We start from the raw sequence: 21214 nt of genomic DNA, 5'->3' as shown, positions 1-21214 counted from the left end.
ATTTACCTTGGTTTATAGTTAGAGATGTGATGATAACAATTTAATTTAGCCTCTTTATATTATTTACAACACTGTGGAGGTGTGGGAAAGATTTCAATACCTAAAGAATCTGTATAATATGAGTTAAAACAATATATCCAAGACACACCCACGTTCTTGCTGTCTGGCTTACTGACGAAATTCAGTGGAAGCAGATTGAGCTTGCTGCTTTTTCCCATTCCTGCAAACAATCCCTCCATTTTCAAGATCATGAGAACAGTTATCTCAGAGGAGAGGGATGTGTAACGGGTGTGACCGTGGTCACTGGAGTTGGCGTACGCATCAAATTAGCAGCAGAGAGACACATGACAGGAGGCCTCTAAGGCCCACTCCCCCCTTCTTTTAAAAAAATGCAGTCAGCCCATCACTGACATTTCAGCAGGAGAAAAAACACTCCTTCAAACAGATGTTTTAAAGGCATCAACAAAGTGCAATTTAATGGTGGTTGTAGTGGAGAATAATCTTCCTCTTCTCATAAACGTTTACATAATCAGGGACATCACAATGGCCTGTTTGTTGTCGCCGCAGTCAGCTGTAAACATTCCTGAGATTACACTGCTCAGATCAGTCAGCTGACAGGCCTGTTTACAGGAACCACTTAGAATTTACATCTTGACCTATTGCTGAATCCTTCTCGGGTCATTATCAGCACTGTGACCTTTCTTTCATGGGTTCTACTCATGATATTCACAGCGAGCCGTACAGTCCGCATTTTATCTTAATTTTCCTGTTGCACGTCCCATTTCGTTTTGCTTCAGAAAATTTCCAGCAGATATTCATCCAATCTCAGCAGCAGTTGGGCTTCTTCTTTGGTTTATGGCTGGTCTCTGTGCTGTCTGTGATCCCTGTGAGCAACATAAATAAAAACATCATTTTTTTCACTTTTATGTTATTCGTATAAGCAATGTGAGCTTTCTTTTTCTCACTGGAAGCAATAGAACAATCAAAACCATTTGTGAATGGATCTTAACGGTTAGATTTCCTCAAAGATATATCTATGTTAACACATAGAAGTCACACCATTGAACTGGCAGATGCAGTGAACACGGGGCATATTGGTTACGCAGGAGTTCTCCCTTTATCAGTACAAATACATGCCTATGCTACATTACTGTTTGGTCTGTTTATGCTATCAGCACATTGATATGGTTAATTACACAAAGAAAAGTTAAAACATAGGGGTGGTGGGTGTTGTTTATAGAAATATATAGAAGACCAATATAAGAATGATTGTAAGTTTATAAGCAGTAAAAATGTATTTACATCTTAAATTTAGTGAGGAACCACTTCACCAAAAACGCAGTTATTTATCTGACATTAAACTTTTGATATAATCCCTAAATACAGTAAACTTCATAAGCTAATGTGTCAAATTCTGTAATAATGATACTGTAAACATCAAGATGCTTTTATAAAGTGTCATAAGTACACAAAACCTAAAAATGGGTCATATTAGGCTGTTGTTAGGTGGTTGCTAGAGAATATGCTGACATCATATCTAATATATATAAGAACCTGTAGGGGCTCAAGATGTACACGCGTGCCTTGACTTTTGATTTCTCAGCTCACGGTTGTGTAGGAGGAGTTGGTGGATAAACAAACAAACAGAGATTGCTTGTGTTATAGTAGGAAACATCAATAGCAGAGCAGTGGTTAGCATTCAGGGGTGTAAAATATCAAGGACACAAAATGATTTGAGTTTTTTCCTATATAACTTAACTTAGTCCCTATTGGAAGTAAAAATATCTTGAGCTCCAATTTTGAAAACACAGCTTTCTTTCTTTCTTTCTTTTTAAATAAAGCTCTGACTTGTATTATGACTATGAGTCTGTGGTCTGGGAGAGAGTCCTGGTACTCTCTCTCTGCAAAATACAGTATATAATGACCAGTGTTGGGCAATTAATTATATAGTTACTTCTTCAAAAAAGTAACTCAGTTATGCAAACAACAAAGTTTTTTGCAGCTGTTTACCTAAAAATGCAGCCAAGGCGTTTTTTTAAAATAAACATTTCAAACTATTTATAGAACAATCAGGTTTTCTGCATCGAATCTGATGCCACACAAACTATTTGTGCCACTCCAAAAACTAATTTCTGTCCACTATGAGATAAAGGAGAACAACAGCCTGATACCTGCAGGCCTGACAACAGGAGATGTATCACTGCTGTAACACCTGTAACATTCAGCAGTCGCCTCATTGTTCTGACACACACAACAAAACAATTGACTACACTACAGACTAACTACACAAGATTTACGCTAAACGTTGCAAATCTCTCACATCTCAAAACACCACCGTCACTCCTAAAACTTTCCCCCTCCCTAAACAACAAATGCCATGTTTTGTTTGGTCGACATGGTACATTTTTCGACCAATGGGAAAGGGTGGGGGTGTTTTTGGTTTTGCTCACAGGCAGAGAGCGCTTTCGAGCCTTTTTTCTTATAAAACGCCAATTTAGCCGTTCCTTCCTGCAGTAAATATAAACAACGATAGTATTCAGGAAGAAAACCAAACATTGCATTTATTTTTATCATGACTCTGGTTTTACGTGGCCTATCAACACAATTGAAAAACTGGTATAAAGTCCACACTCTTTCCGTCAATTGTTCCGTCTGTCCTGCTCACATCTCCAATGCTTGTACACGTTGTCATTAACGTGGCTTCACTCCACATCAGCCACGCCGCTTTGCTAGCTAAAACACCGGTGTCGGCACATAAGGACGTCATAGCCTGTCAACGACATTGATTAGGTGCGCATTATTGGCTGGACTATGGGATAAGGTGGCATCGTTCTAATCCCATACTGGAGCAGCCAGTCACTTACTGACTAACACTGCAAAGCAGAATTGTTAACATATTTACTTTCATTTCAATTCAGGTTAGATTTTATTTTTGTGCGCAACGCAGATTTTTTCTGCGCAGAGATCGTGCCAGCAGTGCGCAATTTCCCAGGCGCGCAGCTTAGAGGGAACATTGCTCAAAACATTGCCGAAGCTCCTCCGGCAGCGAGCTGGATAATAAGAAAAGCAATAATCTCTGCACACAGAAAGGAAGAGAGTGATTTCATGACAGAGGATCCCAGATTACTATGTCACAATCATTCTCTTTTTTAATGAGAGGGGGTAAAGGTCACAGTGGGCTTGTTTTAGTGCTGCCAAGATCATTTTTATACGTATTAACAATTTTCAGTGGCATACCACATTTGTTTGATTAATAGCAATTTATTTGGTGGATCACTGTGCTACAGGGGCACTTACAGAGTCTCCAGACCTCACTGGAGAAGGTCTGGCTTTGACCCACTGTGGAGTGAGTTGGTCGAAAGCCACTCCAGTGACAATCAATGGAGGTAAGATTAGAAAACACTCCGTGTGTCTAAGCAAAAAAGATTTTTTTTAAATGTCTTTTTCCCTACTCACAAAAAACATAAACAGATAAAGCACAGCACCTTTCATTTTTGTGCTAACAACCAGAAACAGATAACAACCACTGAATAATGTGGACTCACTGATTATGTCACCAACATGCCTCGACCCGCTCCTCTCCAGCTCAGATAAAACATTGGCCTCAAAAGTCAAAGAAGCCACACGGAAGAAGAAGTCCTTCACACCATCTCCTGGACAAAAACAAAGTCACAGAGTTTACTGAGAGGACAAAACATGAAAATGAAAAGCATTCAGGCTTGATGACCGACTGTTTATCTCCCACCTGACTTTGCAGACACGGCCCAGTACTCTGCTTTGATTTCCTCAGAGAGCCTCATGGCTTCCTGCTCAATCTGAGCCAACAGGTCAGGAGACTGAAGAGCAAAACACAGACAGAGCGAGAGTGATGAGTCACTGCAGGGCAACTTCAGCAACCAGTCAACCCATTATCAACAATCTGACTGATCAGAACGAAACTCCCCAATATCTGGCATTTTACAGAAGACTAAAATTGAAAGCAGAAATATTTTTATTACTGTTAAAGTCTGTCATGTATGACGACAAGAGTTTTTATTATTAACTAAAAAATTCCTATCATTCAAAGCATTTCATTTTGAATGAAATGCTTTGAATCAGTAACAATCTCACCTCACATTTTCAACTTATTAATCAACTATTACATTAAAAATGTCAGGTCAAATCTCAGTGTTTCATAATTTTTTCATAAAATTCACCCACACTGAGGTCCTTCTTGGTACCGACAAGGAACAATAAGACACTGGACGGGTCATTTTCCTTCATAGCATCTTCCAGCCACTGCCTGGATGCACACACATATACACGCACATACATTTTATCGGCTTTTTAGAAAAAATATCTGACAATGACATTGTAATGGAAACGCCTTACCTGGCATGAGCCAGTGAGCCCACACTGCTTAAGTCAAACACGACAATAATGGCTGGAGAAATGCAGACAGTTTGATATGGGTCAGAACGAGAACACGAATCTTTCACCAGCTTTAGTTAAAAGACAAAAATGAATATTTTGAATCTTCATTCACCTTGTGCTCCTCTGTAATAGGTGGAAGCGATACACTTGAAGCGCTCCTGACCTGCTGTATCCCACCTAAAACAGATCACACGAGAGCTTTAATGGTCGTCTTTGGAATATTTGGTGAATGTGAAAGAAACAGTGGGATTAAAAGTGAACTAGAGTCCTAATGTTGACTAGATGCCAAAATGATTACCTTAATATTACACTGATTCTACATGTGCACTCACAGCAGGTACACGCACATCTGAAGGTGACATAGTGAATTCAAGGCATGTCATTTAAGTCGCACTGAGCAGCCTGAACAACCAGATCGTGAAATTATCAGGCGGATGCTGCACAGCCCCACAATTATCTATTTATGTGATCTCATTACACACAGACTGCTCATATTTGAACTTCTTCGTGGAGATTACTCATATGACCCTAGGGCTCAGTCTACGAACTGGATGTTTCTCTCTGGTTAAGAAGTACACTTACAGCTGTAAACTGAAGGGAACACCAAGCACCTCAAAGCGCTCCATCTCAAAATCCACCCCTATAGTCGCTTTGTAGTTCTTCTCAAACGCACCCTTACAGAACCTGAGAGCAACAGGGGACAGGTGGCAGACTAAGAAAGGTAAAACGAAAATCTTTTTAACATTTTTGAATAAAATGCTTCATTTCTTAAGCATTTTTACCAAACAATACAGTAAACTGATTCCATCCTACTACTGAAATACAAATTATTCCAAATATTCATTAGTAATTAAATGTAAATGACATTTGTGGTATCATAAAAGTCTTCATCCTGAGTGGCATGGTTTCTGCTGAAACTATTAACCTGTAATGAGTAGGGATGGGTACCGGTATCCGGTGCCATTATGGCACCGGTTCTGACATAAACGGTAGTAACCAGACCGAAAAGCAGCGCACATTTCGGTGCTTCATTTCGGTGCTTTTTTTTTCCTGAGATGTCATACACTTTGGATTCTAGCCAATCATTTTACCTTTGCGAGCGTAGTAGGCGGGCCCAGGTACGTACGTTCTTTTAGAGCAGAGCTACAGATTAAAAATGCCCAAAGCGAAGCGGTCAAAAGTCTGGCTGTACTTCACAGCAAAAGATGCAAACTCAGCAGCCTGCAACAAGTGCTTTAAGCTGATACTGTGAAAAGGAGGAAACACCTCGAATCTGATGAAACACCTGGCGATGCATAGCGTTCTTTTAAAAGCCGAGAAATGCGCCGTATTTGATAGCTTGCTGCGAGACCTCACACCGAGCACATCTACTGCGGGTGTAGCCGTAGCCCTGCCAGTGTAGCAGAAATGATGACGGATGATGATGCAGCAGCAGCCGTTCTTCTCTGCGTGAGTAGCTTAATGTTGTTCGTGTGTAATTTACGTTGAGTAGGCTAACCACGTTATTACATTAATGCATGTAAGGTGAACTAGCAAACATCATCATAGCTACATGCGGCTGTTTTCTTGTTTGATGGCAGATACTCCCTTCACCCTGGCCAAAAAGGCTAAAATGACCAAAGAAAAAGTGGAAAACAGTTAAACATGAGAGGTTTTTGGACAAAGTTTGTGTTCTTGATTCTTTAAGCACCGGTTCGAGCACCGTTTAAGCACCGGCACCGTTTCAAAAGTACCGGTTTGGCACCGGTATCAGATAAAACCTAAACGATACCCATCCCTAGTAATGAGGATGAGAAAAACAAATGAGCCTCAGCTCTGTGCACATGCTCAGTGTCTTTATGTGTGATTGAAAGTTTCTGCCTTAGTATGTTATGCTTTAGGTGTAATTTAGGTGAACAAAAAGTGTTAGGTAAATTCACGCCCCACACCATTACACCAGTGACACAAAGCAGGTGGGATCAATGTTGTCATGCTGTTTACCCTAAATTCTGACCCTACCTCTGAATGTTTCAGCACAAATTGAGAATCATCAAACCAGGAAACATTTTTTCAGGTTCTGTGAATTGTAATCTCAGTCTCCTGCTTGGATGACAGGAGTGACACCTGGTGTGGTCTTCTGCTGCTGCAGCTCATCTGCTTTAAGGTTCAACATGCTGTGCACTCAGTGATGGTCTTCTGCATACCAGTGGATGCTTGACTTGTTTTTGTCTTTCTAACAGCGGTCTGGCCGTTCTCCTTTAAACTCTGAAATCAGCAAGGTGTTTCTACCACAGAGAATTACTGCTCACTGGATATTCTATCTTTTTCTGACCATTCTCTGTAAACTGTAGATCAGCATTTTCTGAAATACTCAGAACAGCCAGTCTGACACCAAAAACTATTCATGTTCACTTAAATCACATTTCTTCCCCCATTGTGACATTCACTTTTAATTTCAGGAGGTCATGTTCATCATGTCTCTATATATCAAGCTATATAACATATAGAGCTGTAGCTATATAAAAGCTTCTTACCTGCTGATCAGACACGTTTTGCCAACTGCAACATCACCCACGACGATGACCTTAGCAACATTAAAGCTGAGAACAGAAATCCACAACTGTCAGCATTCACTCAACATCATGAAAATACACAGCAGGGTATTCCACAGCATGGAGAAATCACTCAAACATTTAATTACATAAATACTTGATATGTTGGAAGCATTGGGAATTTAGTAAAGTGAAATGAAGGCTTAATTTAAGGAGTTCTGCATCACTGCCTGAGTAATGCAGGAATTACAGCTATTTTTATTCATAGCCCCCCCCCCCTCCCTTTTCACACACTGGGATGGTAAAGAGAGGCTAAAATGTACCTAATCCTACATAAACCTTACTGTATTTACGTGAGACTAGTTTGTTCAGATTTACTTCTTTACGAGGAGTAAACATCTAAGTAAAGTCAATGGTTTTGGCCTTTTTAAAAAAAAAAGTGGTTTGTAAAAATAAATGCCATTAGCCTTTTCTTTAAAAACACCACCAACAGAAAGTGGTCAGATGTGGCAGGAGCGTCAGCTGACACAGTCAGTCTAATGTGATTTAGAAGACCAAATTAATCAGAAACTCATTAATATAATTTAAACCCACAGTGTAGAGATGTGTGTAGTAGCATGATGGGAGGCAGAGAGTGTTTATTAATCCTTATGTGACCTTACCTCACTGTGTCTGCTTTCTGGACCTGGCATGCAGCCTTCACGTGCGGGTGGAAGCCTTCTTTGGTGTGCAGCGCTGCATTTGCACTAAAACACTATTAAAAAAACATGTCCATGTTTTATCATGCTTGGATAAACTGACCCATTCAGGAATAAAGACTCAACATTCATTTCAGTCATGATGTAAAACTGGAGATTCCGTCTCTTCATGCTCTGAGGTCAGGTTGCACGGCTGGAGATACTTTTTTTATCACTTGCCAGATGGCAGCAAGGTTAACAGCCTGTGCCTTTTTGTATCCATGGAGATTTTTGTTACCATGGGGATAAACACAGAAATCATTGTGGAGTACCTTTATTCAGGATTAAGATTAGGTTCAGGTTTGCGATAAGGTAAGGGTAGGAGATTCAACTACAATCATGGGGTTTGTGTGTGTGTGTGTGTGTGTTGACTAACCTTTGGGAGCTGAGTAATAACCCGGTCCTTCTTCACAGGTGGCAACATGCTGATGCAGCTGATCGATGCACACACACGCATGAACACACACCTCCTTCAAGAAGCCGCTATCACCACTACAAGCACACGTTTCATTCACTGCAAGAGGACGCAGTTCTTGTATTTATCCCTTTCTCATAAATCACCCACAGAACTACACAATCCACGCAGCACAATGCCTTCTAAGCTTGTCAGAATTTAAAATTTAAATTCTATTTTTAGTAGTCAATGGACAGTAATGTAGAAATACACAAACAAATAAAGTTTTTCTTTTTAACAAAGAAATCTTAATGGATTTTCACCAAATGTTGTAGAAACGTAGACAGTCACCTGAACAAAGTTACTACTGTCATTACTACTACTTCTCATGGCAGCACTGCAGACCCCAAACTAACATTCCTTACGGGCCTGTTTGCTGGTCAAGGATTATGCAAGTTGTAAAAATCTTTACCTGAAGTACTCAGAAGATGTGATGTGTTATCCAAAGTCCGCAGAGGAAACAAATTCAGAACAAAATGACGGTCCCACAGCCTCAGAGAGAAGACCCACATACTCTGAAATGAGCGACGAGACACAGAGTTAGCTGTCAAACAGCGACAATGTGCGGTCACAGGTCACATTTTATATTAAGAAATAGCTGCATTTGTTAACGGGAGAAAAAATAAAATTCACAGTTAAGTGGACAAACATAAATTACTAGCTTGAGCACATAAACAAATAAATAACACACAAAAGTAGGTGATGACCACTATAATACAGCTCTTAGCTGGTAATTAGATGCTAAAATGCTAACAAAAAATCCGGCACGTTGTTATAAATAAAACAAAAATGTTCAAATGGTTAAAATACACGCATTTTAAAAAGTATCTATCACCACAATTAAAGTGTTATTAAAAAAAAGAAAAGAAAAGGATTATCAAAGCTAGCGAGACGTTGGAGCAAGTGAGTGACGGTTTTCTCCGACAAAATGCGAAGAAAGCCGAAGTAGCACTGACGTTTTATTTCCGCGACAGCCGCAGTATAAAAACGCGCAAACGCACATTGTTCGCCCTTTTGGTCTCTTGTCGTCCGGTGTGGTTCATTGTCGCTAGTTTCGCTGAACTTGCGAAGTGCATTGATACGTGAGAAGGCTGCGGTGGTTTTAGATGAAAGGCCCTGCGTTAAAGGTTAGTTTGTAAGCGTGTTTAAGTCGTGATTTCAGTTCGTTAAAGTTGAAGGTTAGCATTGTTCTTAGTTGTGATGTTGTAGCCACGTGGGGGGGACTGCTGGTCCTGTGCTTTTTTTGCTTTCTGCATATCTTAATGCAAGCATTGAATGCCTCCTCGATGTCTCATGTCTGCCATGAGTCTGGAAAATCATATTTCTGAAAGTCTGACTCACTTATGCTACTGATAAAAAGTGGTTGTGCAAATTATTTCAAACCCATTCATTCTCTTTATCTTTTTGTGTGAAGAACATAAAATAGTGAATTTTGAATTCTCAGAAAGCTGTCAAATAACTGAGTAACAATATGAACACCATAGAAGGATTTAAAAAATAATAATTATTTTCCTCTCACACTCAGGTGGACCTAGCGCTTTTGGGTCACAGTATGAGTACAAAAATTGTTCTGTTCAAGTCCTCCTGTGGTCTCCTTGTGTCCTTGGAAGGTGAGTGACCATAAAGTGGACCCAGCTCTTTGTCTGATACATCTGTAACCGTGATGAAAGCTGTGAATAGGAAGTGCCGTCTGATGCGATAACTGACGATGTTTCTCACTCACTGTTCTGAGCCTCAGTCTCAAAATAGCTCTGTGGTAATAAGTCTGTTCACATGAGTAGAAGTTAACTTCTGTTTGCTCTTCAGGCTACTCGGAAGATGCCAGATCAAGAGGATGACAAACCAGGATCATTGGCTTAATAGTTCTGAACCCATGTAGTTCTGATGCATGTCAAAACAAATGAACTCACACGCTCACGGTTTCCTCCTCCGGGTAAAGGAAGAGAACTTGAGCATCCGTGAAGGATGTTTGTCTGCATGGTGCGTGCAGTCCCAGCTGAACTAGTGGACAATGTGGATTTGTTACACACAGGTAAATTTCCATTCCTGCCCATAAGCAAGAAAAACTGGCTGCTTCTGTTGTGATGAAATTTAAACTGATAACAGCTGGAATTACCGGCAGATTGTTCAGTGTTGATCATTGGTTTTCTGAACACAAAGTGAGAATAAATTTGTCTAGAATTGACTTGATCAGTTCAAGTGGCTCACCATTTTGAACTTTGTTTCAGATGTCTCTAAGTGAGCTGGTTGAGATTCATCTGAAGACATGCCTAGCCAGTCTTCGTAAGTACACTTATAACAAACCTGACTGTATTTAAAGATAAGCTCACCTTTGTACAACAAGGACTGATTTTTAAAGTACTCACTGTGCACCACATGGAATTGACATCATTTGAAATCCTGCTGGGATTTGTTTGTATAATTGTGTCTGATCCTAAAAAGCTTTCCACATTTTGTCCAATGAAATAAAATCTGTTTAAAATTGAATCCAATGCTATTCATCATTGTGTGATACTTTAAAATTTAAATCAGAGTGCTTTGTTGTGCGAAGGAGAGTTAATTGGAAATGCATTTACTAAGAGTCCTATGAGCCCTGAGTGGCTGTATCAATGATGAAAACCTGGAATAGGAAGTGCCGTCAGATGCGACAACTGACGATTGTCTCTAATCCACCTTTCTGAGTCTCTTCAAATTAAAGAAATTAATGCTTATCAAAGTGTGCTGCATATTCTGATGTCTCCCTTTTTTATTATCAGGTCTGTCAAATGATGACTTAGTTCACTGTCCAGTGAATTTATCAGGTAACATTTTTCCTCTATATGACAAGTACTTATCATTAATTGTGGTGATGAAACCTAAACTGAAAAGCTGGAATTACCGTCAGATTGTTCAGTGGTGATTGTTGGTTTTCTGAACAGAAAGTTAGAAGCGTTACATTCTGCTGTTAGACGAAAGCTTCTTGACATTAACTTCCTCTTATTTATCTCTCAGAACTGGATTCAGTGGCTGCAGAGACTCTGCTTCAGTATACATGGATCCAGAGCTCAGTAAGATGCATGCATGTTAAGTTATTGATTAAATGGTCAGATGTCTTAAGTCCTATAATTGTCTTTTAGCAATAATGTGGTCTGTTTAGTGTGACCTCTGCTGGAGAAATGCAGTGATGAAGTTTGAAAAATAACATGATGCAGTAAAGAAACTCTTTTTGGAATTGTTAGCCTATTTTCACTTTAATCTGTGTTGGCTTTTTTATTTTGCACATCGTTCAGTCTATTTCCTTTCTCTCAGGTGAAAAGAGGTCTTGGACTGGATCTTTATGTGAAGATGGAAAGCATTTATTGCTTGATGTTTAAGAGCTGATGTTGCTGTAATTTGAATAAACTGTTGACATGAAACCAGTGTTCTCATCATTGTGTTAAACGATAGGCTTGAATTTTAATTCAACACCTGGTTGGCGCTCAGTAAAACACAGACTTACTTTTTAGTCTCAGTGTTTTAATGGCTTGGCTTTCAATATTATCTGACTTGGACTTGAACCACATCAGGTGACTGTAGCTTTACTCCAAATTTACTGCAAAGAGTCCTGCTCTGAAATGAACAACGGACTTGACAAAATATAGGGAACATCAGATTTGGGTCTGATTGCATAACAGCAGCTTGAGATGAGAACCTGCCATCAGCAACCCTGTTACTCTGAAAATCACTGTCAGGTTTGAACTAAATCTACATAAATTGACTGAGTTGTAAAGCAGTCTGGCTGCTGTAAATGAAGTGGCTGGTGAGTGTTTATCATGCTTCTATTAGATTTATTTTTATTGTATAGCACCTTTCAGAACTCAAGTCATTCAAAAAATGGCAATTTAGCTTTCTTAGGTGTAAAGTCACTGACTTTTCAGAACATGTTTCAACAATCAGAATTGGTAGCTCTGTTCCTGGCTCTTCATCGGAATCTAATGAGCAAGATGAGCAACTCCTAGTCAGCCCTGGCAATAAAGTTGAATCAACTTAAATTGAAGTCTAAAGCTCAAATGCGTCTGTTTCAGGAAAATGTCTTTAACAAGTTTGGACTGGTGAATACTTTACGTTGTGTGTACTCTCCTTCCACTACTTAATGACTGAGTGAGCTCGTGATTTTATCTTAGAATTGTTTAACAGTTGCGCTCTCTGCAGCTGGCAGAGCAAAGCATTTTATATAGTTGGCTGTAAATATAGGGACAAATGGCAAACGGAGCATGTTTCTTAAGGCTGTAATCACCTCACTAGTAATGGGTAGATGAGGCTTCATAAAGCGTTTCAGCACATTCCCCAAACTAGCAAAACAGCAACACTGTGTAGACACAGTGTTGCTGTTTTGCTCCATACTGACACCTGCTGGACCTTAAATATCATTGCAGGCAACTTACTTGACACAACAGACACTGATTTAATGACCTAGTCATTCTTGTATACACTGTAAGGTATTGTACTTTCTATGGAATCATTTTATATCTTTTACATATTGTAGACATCTTTAAAATATATTGTGAATGACATTAAGTGAAAATTAAACTGAAAGTATTCTGAATATTACCCATTTAAATGTAATTGACTCAGAGTTTATTATAAATTTCTATTCAAAAAATAAGTTTATCCATTGTTTTTGCATTCAGTTTATTGCGTGTTTTTTTGGGGGGGGGGGGTTGACACCATTTCCCCAGTTTTGGAAAACTGATAGGCATAGATGAAGCTTGGGTACACAAAAAATGTAAAGCCAGGTGGAAAAGGTCATCCTATTCCCCTAGTACGTTAAAGGATCCTCTGATCTTGGAATGTTTCTCTTCGACACTCTCCACAATACTAAGGGGTTGGCAGTCCTCTATAATAAAATTCAGGACTGCCTGATCCAGAACGGCCTTCCTAGATGCTTGTTTTCAAAATAATCAAACACATATTAATACAAAAAAAAAAAAAGATGATAAAGCTGTTCAGTGTCTATATAGGTCTACTTGTGTTCATTCTCGGTGTGTTTGTCTCTTCATTTTCATGTTTGGCTCTGTAATGCCTAAACACTGAGGTGTTTATGTTTGTGTTAGAAATGCAGAACAGATGCGACATTTAACCTGCATAAAATGAAATAAATAATTTACACTGCAAGTCTCATCGCTGATGGATTACACTGAAACAAAGACAGACAAACTATTTGCAGTTAAAAGATCAAAATGATCCCACACAGCAGAAACATTTCTTTTTCTTTCGGGCTCCATTTTGTTATGGAGAGATGTGTAATTTTTTTTTTAAATTATTATTTTTATTTTTTAATCTTTGCGAGAGTAATTTCGTGTTCCTTTTTTTTGGTGGCGACTCATTCCGTTGGATGTGGTACCTTTTAAACACAGTTTGGCGCGTTGGCAATGAGCGATACAGCAGCTGTATCGATCACGTGACTTTTTCTTAAAGCGACACACGCACCACTCTGTGAGCTTGATATATGCGCCTGTGCGTTAGTGTTGCTGGAACCATCACTACACCTCACATTTTTTTCAGATGAGTTTTGAACAAAAGTCACCAATATTGTCTGATGGTGTAAATCAAAAGAGGCAATGCACGTGTATCTTATTGCCTCTGCTGCAGAAACATGATTCGACATAGTGAAGGTAGATAAATTAAATACCTTGTTTAATAGTTAGAGAAAAACTCAGAAGTTTAGGAGGCATAGTGGAAACATTGTCTAAGTTTGTTGAATAAGGAGCTATGACACAAAAGGAAACGGGAACACCACAGGGATAGGCCATGCAGAGCATTAGTATGACAGAGGAGTATGCTAAGGAACAGGGTGAGATAAAAGCAAGTGATTATGTATTTTCTTTAAATCAAATCAAATCAAAATTTATTTATATAGCACATATTAAAACAACAGTGTTGACCATAGTGCTTCACAGTCAGTAAAAGCATGATACAATTAAAAAAACAATAAAAGAGGACAACAAACAATAGGTAACAACACAACAAGCTAGACCAGCCAACTAGACAGAATCAAAAGCCAAAGTAAAAAAATAAGTTTTAAGATGTGATTTAAAAGACTGGATAGACTCGGCAGTACGAATATGGACAGGGAGGTTATTCCAGAGTCTAGGTGCCACGGATGCAAAGGCCCGGTCACCTCTCGACTTCATTCGAGACCTAGGTTGTGCTAGGAGCCTGTGGTTGGACGATCTAAGTGCTCTGTTGGGATTGTATAAGTAGAGTAGTTCAGAGAGATAGGTGGGTGCTAAATTATTCAGAATATTAAAAGTGAACAAAATAATTTTAAAATCTATGCGATATTTAACAGGGAGCCAATGTAATTTGGCTAAAATTGGAGTTATGTGTTCATGGATTCTCGTACCTGTTAAAAGACGCGCAGCTGCATTTTGAATTAACTGAAGCCGGCAAAGAGAAGAGTGTTGGAGGCCCGAGTAGAGGGAGTTACTATAGTCCAATGGCTTTGCTTTGGAAATCTGACGCAACTGGTAAAAGCTGTTTTTTACCACAGTGGACACCTGTTTCTCAAGTTTAAAAGAGCCATTCAGGAACACTCCGAGGTTTCTTATAGTGGGCGAGAGATGGCTAGCGAGAGGGCCAAGGGCATCAGCTAACTGGTCTTTAACATGTCTTTGCCACATAGATTTGTGGAAATTCATCAAATCTGACAAAACAGCAGGCTCAGAGTGAGGCCTTTCTTTCTTTTTTTTTTACATTATATCCAATCTACATGTTTAGGGTTGGGACTCCAGTCTTATGTATTACATTGTCAATATATAAAAGAGGGTGTGTGCTGCACATGTCACACCTTGCAATTTCAAGGAGGGATCAGTTGGTTGTCACCGTGCACAGGTAATAATCTCTGTTCCTTTAGATGATAGCTCTCACACGGAGTTAGGTGTCTCTGAATTATTATTTTTTTCCTTGCACCAGAATCTGTCGGAAGACTTTGATCATCATCATGGCTAAATCTGAAACTTGTCTCGTCAACTTGCGTTACCCAGATGGCAGCGAGGGAAGCCCCTCCAACCCTGCCAAGTTCAAAAATCAGGACTTCGCTCAGATAAAAGCTGACTGCCTCCGGAAAGGAGAACTGTTTGTGGACAATGAGTTCCCACCAAACGGTCTTTCTTTGGGTGACCTGCCTGATATGAGTTCCTCACAGGAGAGTGAAGTGAAATGGCTTCGACCAGCAGTAAAATCATTTAAATTATATTTATTTTTCTTTCACTTTCAAATCTGATGGATTGTTAGTTAGCATTTCTGTACAGTAGGAAAAACAGATTCTTTTTAAATGCTTGTCAACATCACATTTTTCTCCACTGTCTTTTCAAGGATTTATTGAGAAAACAAGGAAAGAAGGATCAGCCTGCTTTCAGTACAGATGGTATGTCACGATTTGACTTTGGACAAGGCAACGTGGGTAAGCAAAACTTTTTTATTTATAGCTAATGACAATGACAACTATGTTCCACATCTTGAGAGAACTATTAGTTTCCTCCTTTTAACAGGTAACTGCTGGTTTGTGTCTGCAATATCTGCGCTGACCTTCCAAGAAAATCTGATGGCACAAGTTGTGCCAATGGACCAGTCCTTTGAGAACTATGCAGGAATATTTCACTTCAGGGTAACAAAGGATTAATAAATGTGTCTAAAGAATACTGTCACAAAACAGAAACACAACACATTGTGGTTAATAATTCCAGAGGTGGTGAGTAACGAAGTACAAATACTTTATTACTGTACTTAGAATTTTTAGGTATCAGTAAATTTACTTGAGTATTTCTTTTTCTGACAACTTTTTACTTTTACTCCCTACATTTTAAACAAATATCTATACTTTCTACTCCATACATTTTCCAAACAGCCTCGCTACTTTTGTTTTAACATTTTTGAGGTGAGTAATTGTTTCACGTCACTGCAAGTCTTGGCAATTGTGGCTCAAGAGTTGGCCGTTCATCTTATAAGTGGAAGGTTGCCAGTTCGAGCCCCGGCTCCGACAGTCTTGGTCATTGTGTCCTTGGGCAAGAGACTTCACCCGTTGCCTACTTGTGGTGGTCAGAGGGCCTGGTGGCGCCAGTGTCCGGCAGCCTCGCCTCTGTCAGTGCGCCCCAGGGCAGCTGTGGCTACAATGTAGCTTGCCAGCACCAGTGTGTGAATGGGTGGATGACTGAATGTGTAAAGCGCTTTGGGGTCCTGAGAGACTAGTAAAGCGCTATACAAATAAAGGCCATTTACCATTCAAACATCAAACTGATTTGAGCTTAAACAGTAACACATGAAAGATAATCCCTTTCCCCAGTACAAGGGGAACAGTGTTTTTTTATGCTGTGAAACCTGCTGAAAAACATAGCTGGAGCAGACTTGCTGATGTTATTCAAAGGTTGCTTGAAAAAATTTGCAGGTCAGTGCAGGATAAACAGGTTAGTTTGCTTTACTGTCATGGATGGATGATGATCAACTCCCCACAGCCTGAACTATCACTGAATGGAGCTCTTAATATAAATATGTGAGTTGTGATTCTTTTCTCCACTCTGAGCCATTAAAAACTGATTTTAGGCCCTACATCAGGGGTGGGCAATTCCACGGCCCCGAGGGGCCGGTGTCCTGCAGGTTTAGATCTCCACCTGGGGTCACACACCTGAATCACATGATTAGTTTCGTTACCAGGCCTCTGGAGAACTGCAGGAGCTAATTTAGCCATTTAAATCAGCTGTGTTGGTTCAAGGATTCATCTAAAACCTGCAGGGACACCGGCCCTCGAGGCCTGGAGTTGCCCACCCCTGCCCTACATGCAGAATCTCACTTTAACCTCTTGCCTACTTATTTTCTGTTTAGAGGCAAAGTCACGCCTACAATCTAGGCAACAAAAAATGGAGGTGTTTGTATTTTCCTTCTGTTTCTCTGCTGATGTTCAGCTTATCCTAGAAATGTCCTCCAAGGAGCTACATTTTACTTTCTTACTTTGGGTACATTTCAGAGCCTGTACTTTATTACTTTTAAAAAGAAAGTGAAGAAGTGGAATCAGTACATCAACCTTTACTGGAGTATTTTTTAACACTAGTATCTTTACTTCTAGTACAGCAATTTAATCTAGATCAAAGTACAGAATCTCGGTACTTTTGCCACCTCTGATTGATTCTTAGCTGTCCTCTCTGTTTCAGTTCTGGAGGTTTGGAAAGTGGGTAGATGTTGTCATTGATGACAATCTGCCAACGAAAAAAAAGCGGTTACTGTTTGTGTCCTCGAAATGTGGAAATGAGTTCTGGGCTCCTCTGCTGGAGAAGGCATATGCCAAGTAAATAACCATCTCTCACACTTTCATGTAAATCAGTTTAGAAGGTCACATTTCTGATATGAATGTCATTGATTTAAAAATGTTTCTCCTTCTGGGTGCCTCCTTCAGAGTTTGTGGCTCGTATGCAGACATGCATGCTGGGTTTCCATCAGAGGCCTGCAAAGATTTCACTGGAGGTCTAAACCAGACTTACAAACTGAAGGAGATGAACTCAGCTGGCCATGGTGATCTTTGGCTCACATTAAACAGAGCAACTAGGTGCCAATCACTGATTTGTTGTTGGACTTACCACGAAGAGGTAAAAAACAGACAAACAAAAAAACCCCAACAAAAATCAATAACAATAGATTTAAAAAAACAACCCTTGTTCTGTCTTTTTCAGGGTGCTTTGGTCTCTGACACTGGATTGGTGAATGGCCATGCCTATTCCATCACAGGTGTCACTAAGGTAAACCAAGGAGCTAGAAATTTGCATTCAGCATAGGGAAAGAGTGAAAACAAGAGCTAAGAAAACTTAATTGCAAAAATTGTGATAGTATCAATGAATGTGATAATGTGATACCATTACTGAAGCATTTCCAATACCTGATGTCTTCACTTCATTATTTCATCTGAAGGTGGAATTAAACGGCTCCGAAGTACGACTGGTGCGAGTCATGAACCCATGGGGCAAACGAGAGTGGAACGGAAAATGGAGCGACAAGTACTTGACTTAATCAAACAACAAACAATGTCCAAATATCACTGACAATGACACAATTTTTACTAGTGTTGCACCTACACATAATCAACTCACAGTGTTATGATAAATAGACAGGCATAAAACTGAAAAAAAAAATAGTAATTATAATTTAATCAGAAGCTGTTTACGCAAACCTACAACAGGCAGTTCAAGAATTTCTAAACATGAGATAAACAGTATAGTTGGAACAACATCAGTGGTCAATCAAAAGAGAGAGAGAGAAAACACATATGCGTGCTGTGCAAAATGAAAATGGCCAGACATCCACAGAGAACAATACTGGTGGATGACCACAGGATGCTTTCTGTTATAAAGAAGAACAACTTAAGAACTTCCAGCCAAATTAAAAACAATGACAAACACTCTCACATATTGAAGGGGAGTTTTCAGCACAGTGCAAAATATTTATCGACCTCAAGAACAGAAATGCTGTATGTGTAGTATATATATATATATATAGTATATAAAATATATCTGTTTTGCTGCATTAAAGTCTGTAATTAACTTATTTGTTTTGTGTTCTCAGGTCAGATTTGTGGGACAAAGTAAGTCCAGAAGTTAAAAAAAAGTGTTTCGACCGTGACGACGGAGAGTTCTGGTAAATTAGAAATTTTGCACACTGTTTACTCTCAATATTTTAAAAAAGCATTTTAAAAACTCAAAAACAAACAAAACAATCACACAATCATTTTGATGCATTACCAAAGAGTATACGTCTTATTATTTATTGGTTGATATTTTATGTATATATATATTTTTAAAATCTCTATCTGCTCATCTGGCTGTCAGGATGCAAATGGAGGACTTCTGTTCCTGTTTTGCTAAAGTATACATCTGCTGTGAGACCCCTAACTTTCTTGATGGAGACTTAAAATGTCAGTGGAATTGCATGATTTACGATGGGAGCTGGGTAGCAGGGACATCTGCAGGTGGCAATGTGAAACACTGTAAGACAAGTTCATTCCTTTCTAAACTTTAACTATCACTAAAGGAATATTTTGGTTATTACATTTTTCATTTACCTGTACAAACACAAAACCCACCATAAATTTCTAAAACCTGTAACTAACAAGATGAACTGTTTCCTCATTCTCTGTAGCCACCTTTGCAACAAACCCTCAGTATCGCATCCGAGTGACTGTTATAGACAAGAAGGAGCCAGGAGACAAAAACATCATGCTCTCCCTGATGCAGAAACCTCATCAGGGCAATCGCATTGAGATAAGCCTCCACAAAACTACACTTACCATCTATAAGGTATTCATTCTGAATCCGCTTCCTTTAATTTAAATACTTGTTAAATATTGCAACCAATTACCAAAGGACAAGAAACTAAATTATTAAAACAATTGTATCATCCTGTAATTAAGACAAAAGTACTTACCTAATTTAGCAGCTGAGTTAGTAAAACAATAATAATGAAAAAATGCCTTCACTGATTTCACATTCATTATTTAAAGTTACTATAGAAATTGGTTCGTCCGAAACAGTTTAATGAAGTTATTCTTACCATTTTCCAATTAACAGATTCCACCAGGGGTAAGTACAAACAATAACAAATATATGAAACTTGACTGTGTAAAGTACACCAAAAGTAAATTCAGCATTTTAATAACTTTAATAACAATGTATACTTAGACTCAGAAGAGTATTTCACTAAAGATATTCCTTCATATTTCTCCCAGACCCCACAAGGACGCCTGCAACAGGATTTCTTTCAGAGGAACAGGCCTGTGAAGGCAGAAAAGACTTACAGCACTCGGCGAGATCTCATTGAACTCCACAGTCTGGAACCTGGAGAGTATGTGATCATCCCATCCACCAAAGAACCCAACATCACTGCAGATTTCGCTCTCGCTGTCTACACCAAGACTGATGAATAAGATCATGTAAAGAATCCTTCACATAATGAAGGATTAATATGATTAATTCAGGATAATAAACTACATGAATTATTTACTTAACAAAAGACACCATAGGGTAATTTCCTATTTGTTAGCCAGACATCAGGTGTGTTATCTCTGCTGGCTGTGAAATACGGTCGGTTGGGTTAAAAATGGTCACATGATTCATACTGTCAGGGTTGTCTCGAACAGCGGTCCCCAACCCCCGGGCCATGGACTGGTACCGGTCTGTGAGTCGTGTGGTACCGGGCCGCGAGAATTGAGGCTTGGGTGTAAAATTTATGGTTTTTAGGGTTTTTATAGTTATTTTTTAAATTGTTTTTATCGTTAACTAGGTTTCCCTGGGTCTTTTCCCGTATCTTATGAATAAATCTCTTTTTTGGAACTGGTACTGGTTTTATTTTGTTGTATTCATCCACGACATCTTAAAGGCCAGTCTGTTAAAATATTGTTGGACATAAACCGTTCCTTGGTGCAAAAAAAAGGTTGCGGGCCGCTGGTCTAGAATACTCCCAATATAATTTTTTGCTGGGCATTTCTATTTATTTCACAGCCTGCATAGGCAAAATGCAGCCATGTAGTGCATTTTCTGCACAGATAACATAAATGCTGATAAATAACATGAATTTATCCATACCCAAAAGAAATAATAGGCTAAATGATTAAAATGTACAATGCTAATGCTACTCATAGTTGGCCAGGTTCATCAATTTCTATAAAACAGAATAATGATTATGTAAAAGAATAAGTTCTGTGGACACTGGAGTTTAGTTTGAAGAAGTGATGTGGTGATGCAGTGGATAAGGTTCCTGCTTTAATGTCCTGATCTTCTGTGTGGACTTTGAAGACACGCATCTTCACTGGTGACTCTAAATTGGGGTTCAGAAAAAATAAGAAAATAAAACATGATGATTTTTCAGCTCTGACTCTGTTTGTTCTTGTGTTTTTCTTCTTCTACGTAATATAAATTATAATAGAAAAACTCAATAGAGAATATTATTTGCAACATTAAGAAATCCTCACTATAAACCGTTACACACACTGTGCTGCCATAAGGAAAATATTTGTAAGGTATAAGGTTTATGTTACCGCTATTCATGGGCAGCACGTTTTAAAGCTCAGTTTTTAAAACCTT

At 39.0% G+C, this 21214-nt stretch overlaps 2 protein-coding genes and 4 non-coding genes across 7 annotated transcripts; 5 read left to right on the top strand and 1 right to left on the bottom strand.

Moving 5' to 3' along the window:
• Window positions 1–446: 446 nt before the first annotated feature.
• LOC120733644 (ras-related protein Rab-34-like) lies at window positions 447–8913 on the bottom strand. 2 transcript variants are annotated; one of them, XM_040031945.1, is made up of 11 exons: window positions 8548–8913; window positions 8058–8195; window positions 7607–7698; window positions 6927–6992; window positions 4996–5097; window positions 4526–4590; window positions 4372–4423; window positions 4201–4282; window positions 3746–3836; window positions 3546–3653; window positions 447–884 (listed from the first exon to the last, which is right to left on the bottom strand). In XM_040031945.1, the coding sequence occupies exons 2-11, from the start codon at window positions 8136–8138 to the stop codon at window positions 826–828; spliced, it is 798 nt and encodes a 265-aa protein (XP_039887879.1). In that variant the 5' UTR covers window positions 8139–8195; window positions 8548–8913; the 3' UTR covers window positions 447–825. The 2 variants fall into 2 exon arrangements, with proteins under 2 accessions (XP_039887879.1, XP_039887880.1); XM_040031946.1 differs by having other exon boundaries at window positions 8058–8115.
• An 878-nt stretch (window positions 8914–9791) lies between these two features.
• Window positions 9792–9863, top strand: LOC120734447. The gene has a single exon (XR_005696013.1). It is a non-coding gene; the product is annotated as a small nucleolar RNA SNORD49 (small nucleolar RNA).
• A 351-nt stretch (window positions 9864–10214) lies between these two features.
• Window positions 10215–10289, top strand: LOC120734450. The gene has a single exon (XR_005696016.1). It is a non-coding gene; the product is annotated as a small nucleolar RNA SNORD65 (small nucleolar RNA).
• A 451-nt stretch (window positions 10290–10740) lies between these two features.
• On the top strand, window positions 10741–10818 carry LOC120734445. Its single transcript, XR_005696011.1, has one exon. It is a non-coding gene; the product is annotated as a small nucleolar RNA SNORD49 (small nucleolar RNA).
• A 160-nt stretch (window positions 10819–10978) lies between these two features.
• LOC120734452 lies at window positions 10979–11051 on the top strand. Its single transcript, XR_005696018.1, has one exon. It is a non-coding gene; the product is annotated as a small nucleolar RNA SNORD65 (small nucleolar RNA).
• Window positions 11052–14919: 3868 nt separating this feature from the next.
• On the top strand, window positions 14920–21005 carry LOC120733642 (calpain-8-like). The gene is made up of 13 exons (XM_040031942.1): window positions 14920–14987; window positions 15069–15330; window positions 15471–15558; window positions 15647–15762; window positions 17300–17433; window positions 17542–17731; window positions 17816–17881; window positions 18051–18136; window positions 18702–18773; window positions 18965–19122; window positions 19275–19432; window positions 19703–19714; window positions 19861–21005. The coding sequence occupies exons 1-13, from the start codon at window positions 14935–14937 to the stop codon at window positions 20056–20058; spliced, it is 1593 nt and encodes a 530-aa protein (XP_039887876.1). The 5' UTR covers window positions 14920–14934; the 3' UTR covers window positions 20059–21005.
• Window positions 21006–21214: the final 209 nt, after the last annotated feature.

Source organism: Simochromis diagramma, unplaced genomic scaffold (genome assembly GCF_900408965.1).
Source record: "Simochromis diagramma unplaced genomic scaffold, fSimDia1.1 OVJJ01000216.1, whole genome shotgun sequence".
NCBI lineage: Eukaryota > Metazoa > Chordata > Actinopteri > Cichliformes > Cichlidae > Simochromis > Simochromis diagramma.
The sequence above is the reverse complement of the archived record's forward strand: the minus strand, read 5'-3'. Positions and strand labels throughout refer to the sequence as shown.

What these genes read in the sequence shown, in the direction of transcription:
- LOC120733642 (XM_040031942.1), top strand. Translation starts at nt 14,935, where the DNA reads ATGTCACACCTTGCAATTTCAAGGAGGGATCAGTTGGTTGTCACCGTG. An exon ending in CTTTGGACAAGGCAACGTGG is followed by an intron (nt 15,559 to 15,646) that starts GTAAGCAAAACT and finishes TCCTTTTAACAG; the next exon opens with GTAACTGCTGGTTTGTGTCT. An exon ending in CAGGAATATTTCACTTCAGG is followed by an intron (nt 15,763 to 17,299) that starts GTAACAAAGGAT and finishes TCTCTGTTTCAG; the next exon opens with TTCTGGAGGTTTGGAAAGTG.
- LOC120733644 (XM_040031945.1), bottom strand. Translation starts at nt 8,138, where the DNA reads ATGCGTGTGTGTGCATCGATCAGCTGCATCAGCATGTTGCCACCTGTG. An exon ending in CAGAAAGCAGACACAGTGAG is followed by an intron (nt 6,993 to 7,606) that starts GTAAGGTCACAT and finishes TTCTGTTCTCAG; the next exon opens with CTTTAATGTTGCTAAGGTCA. An exon ending in GCATGTTGGTGACATAATCA is followed by an intron (nt 885 to 3,545) that starts GTGAGTCCACAT and finishes TGTTGCTCACAG; the next exon opens with GGATCACAGACAGCACAGAG.